This window comes from Cuculus canorus, chromosome 3, assembly GCF_017976375.1.
Source record: "Cuculus canorus isolate bCucCan1 chromosome 3, bCucCan1.pri, whole genome shotgun sequence".
Classification (NCBI taxonomy): Eukaryota; Metazoa; Chordata; class Aves; order Cuculiformes; family Cuculidae; genus Cuculus; species Cuculus canorus.
In genome coordinates, this window is record NC_071403.1 from 111275736 (window position 1) to 111296330 (window position 20595).

General features: G+C 42.1%; 1 protein-coding gene across 1 annotated transcript in view; it reads right to left on the reverse strand.

Moving 5' to 3' along the window:
• Nucleotides 1-16574: 16574 nt before the first annotated feature.
• NOL10 (nucleolar protein 10) overlaps nucleotides 16575-20595 on the reverse strand; it is a 51045-nt gene continuing 47024 nt past the window's right edge. The window contains exon 21 of the mRNA XM_054063145.1: nucleotides 16575-19194. Coding sequence (XP_053919120.1) covers nucleotides 19075-19194 — 120 coding nt within the window. The 3' untranslated portion in view covers nucleotides 16575-19074. The remainder of the gene's footprint in view (nucleotides 19195-20595) is intronic.

Here is a 20595-nt window from a genome sequence, read left to right on the forward strand (position 1 = left end):
TTTAGAATGCAGAAAAAACAAAGTGCAGACACTAGACAAATACTGAGGCACAGAGGGGACTGTAATAACTGTAAAATGGACCCAGACCCATTCTCTGATCCTGAGGTCAATAGCCCACCAGATCATATCAGTCCAGCTTAGCTCTGTCCAGTTTGGCCACATCCAAACTGCCTACTCAGACTGGGTCCAAGCTGAGCCTCAAGCCATGGAGTGGGCATTGCCTGACAGTCCAAGCTGATTCAGATCCAAATCACGCTAGGCACAGCAGCAGCAGGTCAACAGGACTTTGCAGACACTGGAAGACCTGCAGTAGCAAACCTCAACCATCTTTGGAGAGAGTGCCCAGTCTAGCGAAGTGCACACAGAGGTTATGAGCAGATTTTCAGGGTTACCTCTGACAGCAAAAGCCATTTTCATTGCCTAGGGCACAACAGCACCTTCTTACTCACAGCACCCACCCCTGTGATCTACCAGCAGGAGAGACCCAGCACCACAGCAGGACTTCCCAATGTGTTGTTGTCATAATCAGCCAGTTAATTTTAACCTGCCAGTGCTATCTGTTCAAACCAATGTGGCTGACTGAAGCTGATCAGAGGTTGTTTGTATTGTCTTCTCCAGTATCAGTGCTTTGAAAATAGTCAATTCTAGCAAAGGGACAGTCATCTGTACCGTGAAGAGGCTATAACGTCTTCAAATAGCATAGCTGACAGCAAAGGGAGGGTGTGCTTGTGCCCTTACTGCTGGGCAAGACGGACTTGTCTTTTCCGGTTGATGAAAAGCGAGGGTCAATTTTCTCTGTAAAAAGAACTGTTGCACCTACAACATGGGCAACAAAAATGCGAGGAGAAAATCGAAAGGCCTACAACATCTTGGTGGGCATCAGCTTGAGAGCAGGGTCATGCTCCGTTGCAGTGGTTATTTGTGACAAATGGGATTGGATTGATATGGACATGGATAAATCATATCAGAGACATCTAGAAAGCTACTGAAGGACAGCCTATTCTAGTCATAATCAATCTGATTTATAGCCAAATTAGCAACCCAGACAGTGAATTGCTCAGTATCACATTACCCATCCAGCCCAGAAACTATGTTTAGACACAGCAGGCACTCTGTCTTGTCTTCAGATCATCCAAGATCACTGAGGGTGAGTGTGAGGAGGCAAGAACAGGAAATGGGAAAATGTACCATGAAGAAAATAAAGCATGTTTAGTCTTCTGGACTGGAAGTGGAAAAGAGATCATAAAGGAGCATAACCAAAGCACAGAAACAAAAAGGAAACATTGAAAAGACAAATAGATTTAATGGTGATGTGAAAGTACTTTTAACTTACGAGGTCTTTCTGCTGCTTGATAACATAGAAAGGAGGTTGGTTTGTTGTTACGTGCTGTCTTTTTTAAAGCTCATCTTCCCCAGCTTTATTTGGCACATTCTTAAACAGAAAGGACAAGATCTGTGGTTTTATGAAATTTGTTTTTGAAGTATCAAAGACGTATTTTGTCTTCTGATTTGAACTGCCACTGTTGTACAAGTAAAAGCTGGTCTAGTGCAGTGCAAAAACCAAAAAACCAGTATCTGCACTCAGATTTCTGCACCAACATAGTGATATATTTAAAGACTGGTTTAGAAAATGCCTTAGGCAAAACCCATGTGCAAATTGGTTTCAGAGACCTGACTGATTCGACAATATTAATTAACAAGTTATGAATTGTAGTTGTCAAATCAGTGTTAAACTGTCTGTGAAAGATGCTTTAGATCTTCTACAAAAAAATTCCCTGGTTTATCAGCAGGCTGTTGCCATTTGTGTATGTGTAAGAGCCCTTGAAAACATGGGTTTAAGTAGAACTGTCAAGAGCTAAAATAGAGCAGCTACTTGATTTTAGCTATTAAGTGCAAAACCATGTGTTCCCTTTGGAAACAGTAGGACCAGTTTCGGAAGTGACTGTCCCTTGCAGCTGGCTGCCTCTTTGTGAGAGGTTACTGCTCCAGCAATAACTGAATGGGCAAACTCACCACGTTTGTGTTCCTCAAAGCACAGACAATTCCTCTTGTCTTTCAGCAACGGTTGTGTTTTTACAGTGTGCAAAACAAACAGATCCCCATCTGAATGAACAGGCCTTTCTGCCAAAAGGTTCAATCATACAAGCAGTCTCATCGACCTTGCGGGGGCCGATCCGATGAGTAAGGACTAGTCCCATGAGTAAGACCCACAGGACTGGACGAAGCTTGTCATGGTTTTGTTTTTTTTCAAATGTGTGCAGGCCTGCGAAAGCTGACCTGCAAATCAGGAAAGAAAGCAAACATTAAAGGTTACACTGTCCTCTCTTCTAAGGCAAACCCCAAGATGCCTGAGGCACTCTTCTTTCTCACAGTATTTTCTAAATCTCTCCAGACAGCCCCAAACTTGGCGTTACAGAGCCCTTGCCTAAAGTAAGAACATCATCTGACCATTTAGATCATAGAATTATAGAATAGTCTGAGTTGGAAGGGACCTCCAGGGATGAGGCAGCCACAACTACCTTGGGCAACCTGTTACAGGGCCTCACCACCCTCACGGTGAAGAAATTCCTCCCTATATCTAGTCTAAATCTGCCCCTTTCCGGTTTATACCCATTGCCTCTCATCCTATCACTACAAATCTTTGTAAACAGCCCCTCTCCAGCTTTCCTGCAGCCCCTTTCAGATACTGGAAGGTCACTATAAGGTCTCCTCAGAGCCTTCTCCTCTCCAGGCTGAACAGGCCCAACTGTCTCAGCCTGTCCTCATATGGGAGGTGCTCCAGCCCTCGGATCATCTCTGTGGCCCTCCTCTGGACCTGTTACAACAGCTCCATCTCCTTCTTATGTTGAGTATTCCAGAACTGGACAGTATTCCAGATGAGGTCTCACAAGAGAGGAATAGAAGGGCAGAATCCTCTCCCTCGCCCTGCTGGCCATGCTGCTTTTGATGCAGCCCAGGATATGGTTGGCCTTCTGGGCTGTGAGCGCACGTTGACAGCTCATGAGGAGCTTCTCATCAACCAGCACCCCCAAGTCCTTCTCTGCAGGGCTGCTCTCAATCACATTATCCCCCATTGTGTACCGGAATCTGGGGTTGCCCCGACCCAGGTGTAGGACCTTGCACTTGGCCTTGTTGAACTAGATGAGCCCCACCAATTTCCTAAACCTCATTTTGCCTCTTTGCTTTACCTGGAGTCCCTCCAGTGCAGTAGTGAACTCGCTGAGCCTCCTAATGTGTACTTAGAAACAATCTTCTTTAAAAGATACGTGCAGAAGTGTTAATGCCTGCATGGTGAGAAGGGCAGGAGCAGGGGCTGTGGGCAGGTAACATCACTGGCTTTCCTCTGGTCAGACGTTCTCCTCTGTTTTCTGGAATGTGTCTGAAGACAGGTGACCTCTTTCTGGAAGTCCTTGGACAAATAATTTTTCCTTTAGAAATGTTTTTTACTGATCTTACAGCAACTGAATAAACCCAGACAAGCACAGTTCACTGGAGGCACGTGTGCATTTCACATTCCCTGCTATTCCAATAATTCATTCTACAAGTACAATTACAATAATGTATGTACCATGTGTGACAAGAAACATAACTGTAACCTCTCCGGTGCCAGCAGCAGCACGTACTTCCCGGATTGAAGAGCAAAGCCTGTGCTAAAAAGCACATAGTAAATGCTGGTTTAGTAGGGAATGCTCCAAGATAGGAGTCACTGGAATTTGCCACGTGCTTAATCACAGTGAAGATGTTTTTGCATTCTTCCAACTTGTCTTCGTATGCTGTTCTCAGATTTGTGGTCATCAAAGAGCATTTACATGCAAGTTGCACATTATCAACTTCTGTATGTACACAGAATCATTTGATTTCCTGATCTCTCCGAAACACCTCCTGCTACACAGCTGTCACAGGACAAAAGAGGAGAGAGAAAATATCAGCAGTGACACTGACCTAGTAAGGTCTGCTGCAGCCTGTCTGTTTACAGGGGATTACTACACTGTGTTGATTAAAGAGATTATGATTATCTCTTTATAAGAGATTTATCTGTTGTGATTGTATACGTAAATACCTCATTGTAAGTAGCTGAGGGAAAAGCAGTAGTCAGATAATACCAGATCCAAGACCAAAGTATTTGGGATGAGTAACAGAAAATCTCTTAGAAAGCAAAGAATGTCTAGCCAGATGCCAGTAAATCTTTTCTAGGTAATATTTCATCTGACAAAGCCAGTGCCCAATCCCCATCTGGCAAGAACTGGCAAAGCTTCAGTGACCAGCTGAAGAGCTGGCCTATATCCAACCAAAATCCCATCTTTCCTTTCTGCTTCTGAAATAAACCAGCCAGAAAGTCAGGAAACCTAGCGTACTGTCAGAAGTGAGCTAATGGCTGTTAGGGATCGAGGTGGGTTGCCATAAATCAGCTTTCAGATTAGCCTCTGGGAGGCCCTCTACAGCCACGCTGATGTGTTGTGCAGGGTACACAACTGCAGCAGGTAATATCAAATCTATAACGTTGCAGACATGAAGCTGAGGCTAAATCCAGGCCTGTGCTCTTTTACATTATTAGTCCATGCATTATTTCAGTTTTAAAAAAAAACAAGTGTAGTTTGAAGATTAAAGGTCACACGAAGGTGATGTCAAGATCATCTCCAAATAAAAAACCCAAGAGATCAGTCTGCACCACTGCTGACCACCCCAAGTGATGCAAACACAGGAGCCAGAGCAGAGACTTGAACAGCAGCTGCACTGCTCTGTGCTGCCCTGATGGAGCAGCTACAGCTCTGAGATGCAAGTCCCTCTTGCAAAGCTTTTCCTGTAAGCAGGATGCTTTGCCTGGTTGATTGGTACCCTTGGAATCACTGGGGGATGGAACCGTTTAAATCGGGGTGTTGCAAAAACTGGGACTTCAGAGCAGATCAGTGACAGTCAGTTGTTTGTGATCATCTCTTTTGGCATGACTACATGGGAATAGATCTCTTTTAATCCCGGGCTCTGGCAAAGCAGCTCTAACAAATTTTGCCACAGTTGTTTATGACATCCTCTTTATCTTGCAGCACATTCAGACAGACTGGTCTCACAACTGCTTCCTGGCTACCCAGTTTATGGCACAGAGAATTAACCTGTCCTCTACCCAGGCACTGAGGCCAGCTGAAGGTACCCGCACTGCTCCGTCACCACATCTCCTCATCCTTCACCTGGGACAGATTGACAGATTAGGGGGTGACGATGGCGAGGATGGCACTGCAAAGTGATTCAGTGAAAAGGCACCCTGGCCAAGTCATGAGCTATGGTGCACACCTTTTACTGTCTGAGATTTTCTAAGAGAACATTGTTAGTACTCGCGGCTCCTGTAAAGTCCCACTCAGGAGGGGACTACCCACAACAGAGGTCACCAACAGCCCAAAAAGCAGCAGCTATGTTTATTACAAGAGAAGCATACAGTGCAAATGTCATTAAGCATCTTCTGTGCAGCAGCCCAAAATCTAGTTCTCAGCTCAGAAGAGATGGTTCATAGGCTCTCACAGGTTCTAGTCTTTGCTCCCACTCTTGTGCCTTATCTTTAACACCTCTCACTCCTGGGTAGCCCTATCCAATAGCTCCAGGGACAGGCTTCTGACAGGCTTCTCTTAGGCTGTGAATCTTGCTGGCAAGAGGGGTCCTCCTCCAGCCTTGAGCTGAGCATTGAGATACAAATCAGATGAGGTGGTTTCAGACATAGTCCTCTCATCATCGTTGATTTGCCTGTCTTCTTACACTAACTGGTGGCAAAACTCAAGCTTATGCAATGGGCACCATGGAGGGAATTAATGCTCACCTTTCCCTCTCCAGACCCTTTCTGCAGCCCGTGGTTTGGACTTCTGTGCTCCCACAGCACAGCTCCACAGTAAATCCAGCTTCTACCTCCTTTCATGCATGCTTCCAGTTTCAAGGTGAATAAGCAGGAGGTGGGGTGTCCCGAGATAGGCTGGTAGGACCAGGGATCCATCAGCTGCACACTGGTAGCTCCCTATCCCCCTGCCCCGGCTGAGCGCCTGGGGTGGGCTGAGGCAGGGCTGAGCTGGTGGGCTCTCCTTCAGACGTTCATCTTCATCAGAGCCTCCAGGCTAGTAGAGGGTGAGGGCAGAGACCTCAGGTGTGGTCGCACCACTACGCCTTAGAGACGGTTGCTCAGTTCAGATTTGAAGGCCATTGAATTTCTTTGCCAGAAAGGAGCTGAAAGGGTAGATGTTTTCTCTAGGAAGCAGGGCCTAAACATAGAAATACTTTAAAAGAAAGCAGTTACTCTTATCTTCTAATTCAGTCATTTACAGTTGCCTTTGTCTCCTGTATTAATGAGGCACAATATTCCCTATCCCCTTAATTCTTTCCACCTTCCACATTCAGCACTCCTCAGTTCTGAAACCTGGCAACTTTCCCCTGGGATTTCCAAATTTGCTGTCCGGAAGACTGAACTGTGGTACCTTCTTTTCCTCTTGCTTGCAATGCTACAGAACCAATCAATATCTGCATCCAGCCATGTTATGAGAGACCCTTGCAAAAAGTCTCCAACACTGAATGCAGAATTTTATCACATAAGCAAAAACAAATAATTAACCCTATTCTGCCTCTCTCCATGCTCCTGCCAGGGACATGCCCAAATTACTCCCATCTGCCACCCTGATGCAAATTTAAAAGCAGCAGTAATCTATAGATCCAGCTATGATTAATTCTATCTGAGAAGGAAGAAAACCTCAGAATTCAATGAAGAAGCTACCACATACAAAAGAGATATTGCCTAATAGTGGCCAGCTTTTATTTTATTAGAACTATAACACTGAAATTAGTTGTTAATGTTTTGAGGGCTGCCTTTGATCTTCATAATATATGTGGTGAGAACTGGACAAATCGGTAATTGTCTCCAGCTGGTGACAAAGCAATTGGAGGAGAAGTCATTTCAGGATTCTCTGTAGTTGCTTAAGTAAATCCTAGGATTAAGGACATGCACATTTTACTGGGGAGCAGGGGAGGGGGTTGCAGCATTGAAGAGAAAAACAAATAAAAATTAATTTAAGTGGGCCAGAAACTGAAAACGCTTGATTTTAATTAATTTCAAGAAAATGGAAAACTCAATTTTGGCCTGCTCTATCTGCAGTGAAAGCCGATGGCTGAGCTCAAAGCTGCAGGTGACAAACCTATCCAAAAGATTTGTTAGAGCTAGTACCGAGAGGGAGAAGAGGCACAACAGAGAATTGGCTTTGGAGGTCAGCTCTGCTATGTGAGAGAAGGCATGTGGACGGAGACCTCCCTCTGAGCAGTGTCTCTTAATCACTTCCATACATTATTCTGAGCAGAGTTACCTACCCTCACCTGATAAAACCATCCTGGGATCTGCAAAATACGTAATTTGGGTGCAAATGAGTAATATTTTGTAGAGGAATGTTTTAACTATAGGCTACAGAGTACTTGTTTCCTTCTGCAGTCCAAGCTAAAATATACCGTACAGAACATCTGTCCTGCTTACCGAACAAGGGAAGCCTTATCCCCAAAATGCCTTGTTCCTCAGAGGTGAAAAGATGAAGGCTTCTCTAGTCCACTTGTGTGAGAGACCCCAGTCCTTCTGCCCGCGTTGTGAGTGGCGCCCAAATCCTTCAAGAGATCTGCCTAAAATACCTGGTGAATTCAGACCAGAGTTTAAACAGGCCAAAAACTCACTTTTTAATGGAAGAGACGCTCCCTATAAACACTCACTAGGATCCTGGTTAGGATGTTGCAATATGATCTTTGATTTCCCTAATGCTGGGAGCTAATAAGGATGCACAAAGAATAATGGGCTGATACAACATCATCTCCCTCCTGCACAGGCTCCAGGATGTGCCTTGCTAAAATAGATGTAACTCCTTTGGTCTACGTTAAATACAGAAGTACTTTTGGAGCAGGAGAGGTGTGTTATGTCCTGTCAGGCTCAATTTTCCAGCAAGTTTACAGAAATGCCAACCTCTAAGACTACTAGCAGTCAGACTGGCATTCTTCCAACCAGGTTTTAGTCCACAAACACATCTCTTATGCTCTAATTTCTTGTGCCATGCCTGTATTTAATGAATGCAAATGACATAACAAAAAGTAAACAAGAAAGAAATATGCTCTCTAATAAATTCTAAGGTTGTCAGCAACAGTTAAAACCAAAATATTTTCATTTGTTGCTCTGGTTTCAAAGTCATTAGGGAAAGATCTTGCCCCATAGGAAGAGGAGAGGGTTTGTGGAGGTGGAATGCTTTTATGGACTGCAAGGAACTGTTTTCAATTATTATTTGTGGAACATACCTTAATGGAACTACACTGAAGTGGTTTGCTTGTGGTTCAAAGACTGGGTGTTACTCATACTTTATATGTGGTAGACAGTATGAGGTCGACTTGGGCAGGAGCCATCAAACACTTCTGACTTCTCAGCCTCATAACGTGCATGATATGGTCACGGAGAGCATCTTCAGATTTCTTCACAAGAGGCAGTCAGAGGCTGGAAGCTGTTTTGCCTCTGAGGAGGGATTTCCAGGCTCAGGTATTTGTGGTTAGAAGTAGTCCCATTCTCCCGGACTAAGAGTTCATGAGCTGGACTGCAAGGTAGAGGTTCAGCTATCTTACTGTCAAGACTACTTTTCTCATTAATAACAGAAGATCTCAGAGTAAGTCCCTGGGAGAAAAAAGCTGTAGCTCACATAAATCTTCATATATTTTTAAGAAGACATAGAGGAATATGCACTAGATTCACCGTTTGCTTATACATAGTAATTTCAAATGCTAGCTCTTCCCATGTTCTTTGAGTTACTCGGGAAATTGGTTTGACTCTGAAACTGCAAGTTACAGAGATTTTTGTCATCTTTTTCTCCCAGCATAGTCTGTTAGCTCTTTAAGTCTATCACTGTCCATTTTCAACGCTACTTACAGGGACTGGTTTTGTTGGGGGAAAGGGAAAGGGAGGGACACTCGGTCAGCGGTAACTTCACCATTGCATGACCTTGAAGAACGTGCCTTCTGAATTGCATGAGCATCAGCATCTACTGTAGCTGTCCTCCCTACCACCACCATCACTCTGCATCTGCCCGCAGGGTCCTGCAGCTTAGCTCATTCCAGGAGAAACTAAGAGCAGTATGTAGAGATGAGACTGCTATCTGTCCTTAAGCCCATTCCTTCTCTCCATGGAAAGGTCATGGGCCAGATGTGTTGTGAAACTGTTCCTTAGATGCTTCATTTGGATCTTCACCACTTCTGCTGAGATGTTATAACAGCTCACACATACAGGCTCAGTGGTTGCAATTTCTTTTTCCCAGGGCCTGAAGCAACCTCATTCTGCTGCTTGCACTCCTCTGTAGGCAGGCTGCCAGGAACACAGCAGACTGACACGACGTTGGCTCCGCTGCCTACGGACCCCACTTATGGCTTAGCCTGGCCTTTGAGACACACCCTGGCGTGCCTGCTCTGGTGCACTTCACCCTCAGCCTCCACAGTGATAGCAACGGTGGGAAGATTACATGCTGGCTGCAGGCTCTGCCCTTGTTTTGTGTTTTCCTTCCCTTTAGCACCCAAGATCCCTTTCCGTCATGTTCTCATAGGAGCCCAAAGCTGCAGAGAGAATAATTTGTCACTTTTACTTGTGGTTTCCATTGAACCACAGAAAATGGGATCAAAGTGACGTTCGAAGGTCCCCAAGTCCAGCTGGCCATCTGAAGTAGAATAAGCTTCTACCTACCCCACATTAGACATTTAGCTAAAGAGGATGAAAAGGGAACAGCTGTCTTACTCGAAGCCAAGCAAAGCCATGGAGCCAGGCATAGCATAAGCAATAGGAAGTGTCTCACCATGCAGTGGCAGTAGATGTAGTGGATGCTAAAATCTTCAGGCTCCAAGAGGAAGGTGGAGGAGTACACAGAAATTGAGGTATAAAGGACAGAGAAACTATATCCAGCTAATGCTGATCTCAACCTAAACAGTGCTGACAGCTGAGTGACTATTAGGTAGAAGCCACTGCTGTAGAAACAAGTGTCCCATCTCCAAGCAGACTTGGGCTACACCATAACTATGCGCTGCTCAAAGAAAAGCTTTGTGAGAGAAGTACAAACTCATCTGAAGCTGAGTTTTCATCGGGTGTTCATCTCTCTGATAGTTAGCAATCCCATTGCCCTTGTCTAATCCTATAACCACATAAGAAACCTATAGATAATTAACCTGTTCTGCAGGGGAAACTTCAAGGCCTTTCGCATATAAAGCCAAATCAACAATGGCATTTAAGACCTGAACAGTTCTTGATTGTGGCTGCAGACTTCTTTGCAAGCAGGATCCATTGAGTTTAAAGGACACAAACCGTTCAAAAGTAGACTCTGTTGGTCTTCCTTAGCTCATAAGAAGTAAAACAGAAGAATTAAAAAAAAAGGGAAGGAGTTGTTTTGTTTATTTATAAATATTATTTAAGGATTCTCTTTTCTTTCCCTTTCAAATTGTATCTCCTTGGAGAAAAGGGCGTCTTCACTTTAAATCCTTAGCAACAGCAACTGGGGCACAGAGATGTTTTGACAAATACTGGCTTTAATTAAGTTACCAATTTCAGAGCAGGGAATGCACCTTTTTTTTTCCCCTGCCTTCTGTGTAAGACAGAACCCATTTGCATTTATCCACCTTCCTGGTGTACGATGTGTCATACCATCAGAAAATCAAAGCAAATATGTAAAAGGTCTTGTTCATCAGAACAGACCGAAACTTCATCTCCTTCCCATGCCAGTTAAGACAACGTTCTGAAAGAACCACTCAGTGGATTCAGAAACTTTCACCCTGTTCTTCCAAGACATTGTCCTCATCTGATCCCTTCCCATTTTGAGACCCACCATAGCACGTACTTTGGGAATGGGTGTGAGGCAAAGGAGCAGCAGAAACCCTACAGAGCTTCCAGTGTTTTCCTGCATCCTCCTTCCACTTTGGAAAACTATTGGGCAACCAGCAACTGATCTATGCAAATCAAATGGCAGATTTGGCCACCTGAGGAGAGCATCCTGCTAGAGTAGTGCACAACTCACCTTTGGCCTCTGTCGCAGAGTAGGAATCATGGGCTTCTCCGCATGACCATGGTTAGGGGTCATGGCAGTAGCTGTTAGGCCTAGTGAACTCACCACACCTAAACAGCCATATTCCATTACCTTTAATAGGATATACTCCTTCCCCTCAACTCCACCACCTGAACAAACCAAACCAACCAGTAACCCAGATGGTACCTTGCAATTGTCACAGTAAACATAGAGCCAATATCATCTCAACACAGGCAAAACTCCTCTGATGTCAGTGACAGAGTTGCTTGCGTCAAAGCAGCAGGATTGACCTTGTTGTTTTGGAGGCTGTGTAGGTGGAAAAGACAAGGCCTGCAGGTGGAATAAAAGCCCAAAGAAAATTAATTGAGAAATTGTTCAGTAACAGTTCAAAGCTCTGCATGTGGGACGAAAGCTGGCTTATGCTTAATAAATCTAAGAAATGATTCAGTAATAGTTCATCCTGTGCATTGGGTTCCCTGTAATTAAAGTAAGCAGCATCCATGAGAGCCAATACCAAATAAGTACCAGTCATTCGAATTAACTCTCTGCCTTTGGGCTGCTTTAGTTATGTATCAAAGCAAGAACTTTTGTTTGAGAGAAAAGTAAGTCTTTCTCAATAATCACATGTTAATCAACCCAAGATACAGACCTGTTCTTGAAGGATTTGGAGCGTGGTCACCGTAGCTAGCTTGCACAGTATCATTCCTTCTGTGCTAAAAACACAAGAGACCTCATTGATATAAGAGAATTTCCCTGTTTCAATGCTTGAAATGCACATGCAAAATGGTGTTCCAAGAAAACTGTTTCAGCAGCTTTCAAATGTCTTGCTCTAATTTGAGGCATTTGTACTAGATGCTTTGAGAGACTGGCACTGAAATTCCTCAGAACCCTTGTTTATTTATGTCCGTCTGCCTCACGGCTTAGTCCTCCTTGCTCTGAACCCAGTGCCCTGCTTTACTTTCAGACACTCTTGATATTTATGGAAGAAAATAAAATCACTATGGACAGTCTTGGTGCTATTGCTTTTCGGCTTGGTGGTGAGGGACATCGCCTATGCCCCACATGGATCTCGTGGTACCTTTCTGAAACACCAAAGAGATTTCTAGATACATCAGCCTCAAAATGCACTGACATACTGAAGGCTTTCAAGAAAGAGCAGGAAGATTGCTCAGAGAATGCATGGCAGAGGGAAACCTAGGAGCACGGCCGCTGCCAGGTTTTTGGGGGACAGACTTGTGCTGAAGATTACTGAGCTGCGGTCCAAGAAAGGATGGGCCTGTGTTCTGAGATTCAAGCATCTTTGAACTCTGAGCAAGCCTAGAGACTAGTCCAAATTCTTGTGTTAGCCAAGAGGCAGAAATTTTGACCTCTGAGAGTTACACAACCTAATGCAGTAGAAGTTTGTTGGCTGCACGAATACCTCAGGCAATGACAGATTCAAAAGCCCATCTGATTCCTCAGCCTAGTTTGTATCTTGATGTATTATTTTAGATGCCCTAAACCCCAGAAGCTACAAAGTTTCCTGTGATTAATAAGTTATTTCCACTTTGCTGCTATCAGTCAGTTTTCACCAAATGACAACCACACTAGAAAAAAAATCAGCACTGGTAATAATTTTCATCCCTACTATCTTACTTAGTGCAGAGATTAGTTTGCTGTTAGGACTTAACAGCTAAAGATAGCTTGAAGAAATGAAAAGGTTGTCTATCAAACTTCCTATAACTGTTCTGTCCTCTGAATAGCATTCACTAAAACCATGTTCCATCAACTAAAATGAGGCTGGGAAACCCAAAAGCTGCTGTGGCCCATTTTCTTGATGCTGTCAGTGTCAAAACATGTCCTCCCAGAAGGAAGGAAGGAAGGAAGATAGAAAGGGTTTAGACAACTGAGCATGTCAGTGGTCACAAGCTGACCACTTCAGCTCACTTCAGACACTCACTGACTCAGGCCTCATGATTAGATAGTGCCAGTTATCCAACACCCGGTAACTCCAGATGTTGGGGAGAAACAGGAAAAAAAACAGTTTGAAAGAGTTTACCTTACTATTTCTACCTGACCAACTCCAGTAACCTTGTCATGCTGGCTGGAGGAATCCAGTTATTAAAAGGCACTGAAGTGCAAGAAACCAGAGCGGATCAGGTCAGGACTGTGCCCTCTAAGAGAAAATGGTGGTAAAATGAAGACCTAGAAAGTCTTTACTGAAAACCCTAAACCAGAATAGATTAGGTTCAGCTCTTGGAAATTTGACATTGATAAGTTCTTTTCTCTGTTGGAAAGTGTTTTAAGGGAAACCTTTGGCCAGATCTCAAATTATTTTCCACCTCTGCTCTCTCCCTCCTTTCTGCTGCTTTACCGACTGCCCTACTACACAGTCACTCTTTTCACATTATCTCATTCTATGAAATTCCTCTAATTTCATGGGGAGTGGTGGCCAGCTTGAAGGAAGGAGCTCTGCTTCTTCAGATCTTCAGAGGCAAGGGGAAATAGGTCTTCACTGACACAAAAAGTCAATTACTTTTCTGTGATTAAAAGGACACATGCAAGCATCACCGGAGACCAAGACAGTCATATGCTGTTGGGTATTGTTGTCTAGAAATTGCTTCAGTAGACATCACACACACATCATATAACAAGGGAAGATAAGAGAAATCCTCTGGGAAAATGGTGAAGAGAAGGAGCTGCTTGTCTCGACTGTCTGGTACCATCTTTGGGTATCCTGAAGCAGAGTGTTCTCCCCACTTGAGAGGAGAATCTCCCTCATTTTGGTCACATTAAATATCCACCATATACTAGTATTCCTGCCCTCTTATCTATCCTGAAGGCCACTGCTGAAGTCAGCTTTCACTCCCACACTCCAGGGAGCTCAAGAGTTTCAAACACCTGAAATAGTCTCATACCTCCTCTCTGCTCGGAAGAAGCTTTCATCTTCCATTTTTGACTGGAACTTCCCATGGTTTGGGAGACTGACCATGGACATAAAGGATCATCTCCTTCAAATTCTCCTAAAGTAACTGTCTCTAAAATTATCAGTACTTCTAATTTCTTCCCTTAACTGGCTGAACTACAGTTAATTTAGTGTTACTAGTCCCCAGCTACATGCACACGTGGGATATTACACGCGATGTTCTTGCCCATGTCTATACTAGTAAACGGAACAGCGTCAGGTCCCTTTGTAAGCACAGGAGCATATTCATCTATGATCTGTAAATTATAGCAATGTAGTTACCATGGCGTTGTGCAAATGTGATTTGTTGTAACCTGTTTAAAATATCTCAAATAGAGGATATTTATTTGCCGTGGAGATCTGTTTAAAATATTGCCTCATATTTTCAGTGCAACAGCGTCATAGTCTTGTTGGGCAATCTCCCATTTACAGCTGGGAAAGGAGAAAAAACACAGTAGCTGGGATGGGAGTGTTGCAAATTTGCCTTTTGATTCAGTTTACAAGAATATCAGAAAAATCCTAATAGACAAGATAATTACTTTTCCCAACATTCTCATTTGCATAAGATGATTAAATTGTTACAAGTAAACATATGGTCTTTTATGACCCCTACTGTATGCACTTCACTCGTGGTATAAAGTTGCAATATCATAAAGGTAAAAATAGGTAAGAAAACTTATTTACAGAAGAAATGTCAGTAAATGGAATGGACATAATATTAATCAATGAAGTCAGACGATATAAAATTTGAATGCTTTTGAATGTTGAGCATTTTATGTAATTGTCCATAATGTAATGTAATTGTGCACGTATGTAATTGTACTTTGCAAATGTACTAATGCAGTAGTAAAATCCTTCAAAACAATTAGAAAACACAACCATCCCACCCAAAACACCCAGACCCTTACTGAAGTAGAGCTAGCACATAGTACACATGTACACAGAGCAGTAAGAGTGGAATTTTGGGGGGTTAAAGCAACATTTCTCCCTGCCTATCACCAATGACATGCACAGGAGTGCATGCCAGCTCTCTGAAGCTCCCCCTCGACACTTTGATATCACAGCTCTCCGCATCTCCAAGTCCATACAATTCCAATCTGCTCAAGATTTGCCCATACACAACCCTTCTACTATTACCATTTCAGTGCTTATTCTCAAATCTCTGCTATAACTGTAAAAATGTGTACTATAGATCCTGAAGTCAATAGAAAAACTGAAGCGTAGATATAGGCACCTCACAAGAAATAACCAGATGTTAAAACAAGAAGATAGTAAGTAGGAGAGACAGAGCAGCTTTGGCAGAAACCGCTCAAGGGAAGGGAAGGGTGGTTCCAGGAACTGGGAATAAAAACTTTGATTAGGGCTGGGCTGGTATTTCCCACTTCAACTGCCTAGTTTTCTCTTCAATAAGGAAATCTCATTTTCACGTTTGCTCCAGTCAGTGAAGAATTAAATGGGAACAAGGACTTGCCTTCATAGTTACGCAGACCCAAATGTCACTCATAAAGCATGGCCACACCTGGAACAGTAGTGTTTTAAACTCATACCTCATCTTGCTCTAAATTTATTGTACTTAAACTCTCAGTGGATGCAACTGTCAAATGAAATACAGCACTTACTAAAACACCAAGCAAAGAACGGAAGACGAGAGCCTGAAAACTATAGTCAGCAACAGATATTTCGGAATTTATATTAGTATGGATTACCTACAGTCATTGCAGCTTTCATTTGCTTGTACAGAAAGCACGGATTCATCGAATGGTTTGGATTGGAAAGGAACTTAAAGACCATCTAGTTCCAAGTCCCCCGCCATGGGCAGGGACACCTCCCATTGGATCGGGTTGCTCAAAACATCAGATCTGGCCTTCAACATGTCCAGCAAAGGAGCATCCATGATTTCTCTGGACATCCTGTTCCAGTGCCTCACCACGCTCACAGGGAAAAACATCTTCGTAATAACTAATCTAATATTACCCTCTTTCAGCTTAAAACCATTACCCTTCATCCTGTCACTGCACTTCCTGCTAAAGAACGCCTCCCCAGCTTTCCTACAGGCCCCTTTTAAGTAGTGGAAGGTCGCTATAAGGTCTCTCCAGAGCCTGCTCTTCTCCAGGCTGAACCACCCCAACTCTCACCCTGTCCTCACAGGGGAAGTGCTCCAGCTTTCTGATCATCTTCATGGCCTCTTCTGGATTTGCTCTAACCAATTCACGTCCTTCCTGTGCTGAGGACAACTTACTTTATCTCTGCTGATATGTGAGGGTGCAAATCAGTCTGTGCCACAGGATGCTCACAAGTATTTCATGTGGAAACGCCACTTACAGAACAAACACAGGATAATATGATGTATTAGCCAAAGAAATTGGCCACTAGGCCCCACGTGGATCAAGGATCTGGGCCAAATTAAAAAACAAAGGAGGAAGGAAGGAAGCGACATTAAAATGCAATTAACAAAAGCAGAGCCATCAGAGAGGATGGGGCAGAGAAAATGCCTCAATTATAGGTGGGGCAATGGGTGGGGAAATTATCAATACTTACCTTTACAGATAGAATGACTTACAAACCACATCGCAAGTTATCCACCTACAGAGTCTTTAAGACAAGAGAATTCTTTTTCCTCCGGTTGTGTAAACCTCAAGTTCTGCTAAACCTGATTATTTTGTTCAGGCTGTACTATATATTGTTCATGTTGGTGACAGAACAGGACTACGTCTTCATCACAAAGAGTCAGTTGTTGTGTAAAACGGGATTTGAAATACAGAGATAACAATCAAGACCTAAAGTTTATTAATAGATTTATGTGCTTTCATTCAGCTTTAAGCCTATACTTCCCAAGATCACACAAAATATATTAGCTATGGAAACAAGCCAAAAAAAGTATTTAATCTTCATGAAAGAGATAAAAAGATAAAACTACTAAGTGATTCACCTGAAGGATGGGACAGACGGGGGAAAATAGCTCTAGTCAATTAATACTGTATGCCTCTTCCTTATGCCCTACAACCAATCATAGAGTCACAGTGCTGGAGAGGTCCTCTGAAGTTCATTAATCCGTTCCTCCCTCCTCAAGGCGGGCTCCACTCTACCTGCGGGGTTTCTGCAGATGTTTAAACTTAGATCACAAGTCTTTTGGTGGACATTGCTCAGCCTCCCAGGCAAACCGTTGTACTGATTTCACTGTCCTCCTGCATCTGAAAGTCGGTTCTTTCTTCTTGGAATTCAAGTCTATTACTCATTTTCCTATCTGGAGACATGGAGAGTACAAACATAAAAGGCTGATGCAAAGCAAGATGGAGTGATTTGAAAGCTGTTACACACTCCCTCACAACTCTTCCTGAAGCTGGTAACCTCAAATCATACCTACTTTGAGCTTCACACATAAATGAACTCCAGTGAATATAAAAATGCATATATTATTATTATTATAATATTACTATTTATGCAGGGGAATACCTTAAATCACATTTCATTATTTTGTTCTTACATTAAAAACTAACAGTGTGGTACAGTGAATTGTTTCGTTGTTTTGTATAAACTGATGGATGCACTCTGTTTCAGACAATTATACCAGCCACAGGAACACAGCATACTTCTTTGCTTGGTAATAGCAGTTTGGAAAGAACATTACACAATTAGTTGTGGCTCAATGTGTGTTCAATGACTAATAGCCTATCTGAACTTAATTATATTACTTGTGGAGTATGAAAGTACTGAAGTATATAGGTGATGCATCAGACCTAATATATTTTCTAAATTTGCCAGTATTTCACTCACATTTAACCACTATCTATAAACTTATTTACAGGGAGCTTTTAAAACTGACTCTCACCACTAAATTCTCCTACGCATGTAACAATTCACAAGGCTACCTGACCAGATCAATAAACTCTATGGTTTGTAAACCAAAACACTTAAGAACCTCCAAGTCTCTTAAAATGATTTTCAGCGACGGGGAGATTCACTGATCCTTGTTAAAATCAAAGTTCACAGCTTCTTGGATTTAACAAAACTCCCCAACTTATAAAAAATTTTTAAAAGGCAATAAACAAAGATCCTCTGCTAAAATGCAAAAATTAACTGCTTTGCCTTAGGAGTGAACTACATGCAAATGATGGGTTTGCAAGATAAAAATCAAGAAGAGATCGAGATGGGTTGCAATGCTGCAACAAGGTGGTTAGCAACAAACATTCTGCTGGGAATCAAAAAGAAGACAGAAAAAATCAATCATTTTCTTAACAAAGGTTCTAGTTTTAAAGTTATTTAACTAAACTAACTTTTTGAAGAATAGGAAGCTACTGGTATGGCATTAAAGTGCTTGTTACATGAACATATACACTTGATCTGTGCTGAACCATAGGTGACTTACCAAAACACACTCAAGCCGGTCCTAAAGATTCTCTGTAAAGGCAATATTCACAAAATTGAACTTATTAAGACTATCTTTCCAAGATTCCCTTTTGTATATCGGTGTGGCAAGACAGGTCTCCTTATACATGTGAATTAGAGGAACCTAAATTGGGCATTCTCAATTGCCCTCGTGATGACCACTCTACCTCCTCCTGGCTACTAAGGCAACCCAAGAATATAAAAGTCAAAGTCAGTTTTTGAAAAACACAATTGTGTTTTATCCTTCAAGAATCATAGGAGAAAAAAAATGTTGTGCCCTTGTAGAGATAAGTTTTTAGACAAAATAACTTACCCTTGATCTTTTATCTGAGCAGTCACAAATACAGATTTTGGGAAGCAAAACCCCACAGCTCAAGTTAAATAAAAGACAGGCAGCCTCACTGTATACATAAATTCTTACATAGAAAATATCCAGGGTTACATAAAAAACAGTTGCTGGTGATTTCTGCACAAATACAGTTCACGCTGGAATTTATAAGACATCATACGCGGAGTGTCCTTTGGTCAATACTTTTACTTTCATAAACTTTTAAATAATTAACACAGGTTTTAGCAAGTTCTGGGTTTCGTGTTCACCAATGAATAAAACAAATACATTGGCACTGTGTCGCAATTTGAAGAAGTCCCTTTTTCAAATGAAAAATTATATAAAAAGTTTTTTTTAAAAAAATAATATAAAATAAATCAATGAAACAGTCGTCCTCTTCCACGTTTGCTCTTCAGATGACTGGCAGAACGCCTAAGAATTTTTCTCTCTTGGCGATGTTGTTTCTCAGCTTCCTGCTGTTTCCTTTGCTGCTCCGACTGGAATATTAAAACACAAATAGATTCAGGTTCTTGTAAACTTACATATCACCTCATTGTACAAGTATCTATATATCAAGTCAGAATCCTATTAGGGAAATCTGGAAATGTTACTGTAAATGGTCCCCCGCTATCTTGTCTTTTACCGTAGCTGTTCATTCTGGGTATCCCTCAGAATTATCACTTCAAGTAATTCAGAGTAAACATTTAAGATAAAGACATTAAAAAACAGTTAATAAAATTATGCATTTCAGATGAAAACCAGTGTCTAAAAAAAGACTGTAAAATTACACTGCTGAATTCTCTACTGAATCTTTCTACCTACTCCTAAATACACCAGCGCTTTAAGGAAGAGGCATCACAAAGCAGACTGTGATGATCAGAGTAACACTAAAATCCCTGGTTTTGCCTTGCCAACTTCATCTCTTCATCCTCTGAAAATGAGTGTCAAGACATAGCACGCTGCATAGCGTGATTTCTTCCTAGCTCTCCATGATCCACTCCCTGGAGCTTCAGAATATGAACAGAGGGTCTGTTTATTTGAAAGATGACTTGTAGGTCCTACTTTGCTATTCTGTTGATAGGAGATCTCCACTGTAGTAGATGCTTTATTCTTTTAATTAGATTTTTAAAAAACTTTCTAATGCAAATGAGCATAAAGCAACATCAGTTAACAATCAGAAAAAAATCCAGGTATGTTAGCAGCAAAATAATTTAAAACCTCAAAGCTCTAGCTTGTCTGATGGAACAAAGACTGTCTTCTGCCACCTTACTCCCAAATCTTCACAGAACTGTTAGCAAAAGGTGATAGTTCATTGTTCACCACCAACTCTAAGAAACCTTGTGGTTTTGGGCTTTCTAAGTTACAGCTACTGCAAAAAAGGACTGTGGTTTTGAAGCCCTGCAAAGGCCATTTAATTAGCTGCAAGACACTAATGTATCAGTTACAGCAGTTGGTAAAATCTCCAGAATGGTTATCCTGCACAGCACTGCAGAAGAATCTGTGGCTTATTCCACAGCTAACACATTTTAAATTCCAGTAACACAGGAATCAAAACCAGATGAAAAAGGACATCTGCAAACAGACATTATTTACGTAAAACAAGTAAGGTAGAAATAGTCCAGTCAATCTGGTTATTTAAATTTTTTTTTCAGGCATACCAATGTGACAACCAAATAACTACTTAACCATTCTTGTGACCAGAATGATATTTGACCACTGCTAAGAAGAAATGTGTTCTAGCAAAGAGGCTGACCTGAGGAAAACCAGTTTTAACTGAAGTAAATTTTGTCAGCTCAAGTATCAACTAATATGGGTCTTCAGCTTTTATAAGGCAGCTTTTCATCAATTCTAAAGCAATTTTCTAGAAGAAAAAAAAAAATCTAAGTGTTCTACAGCAG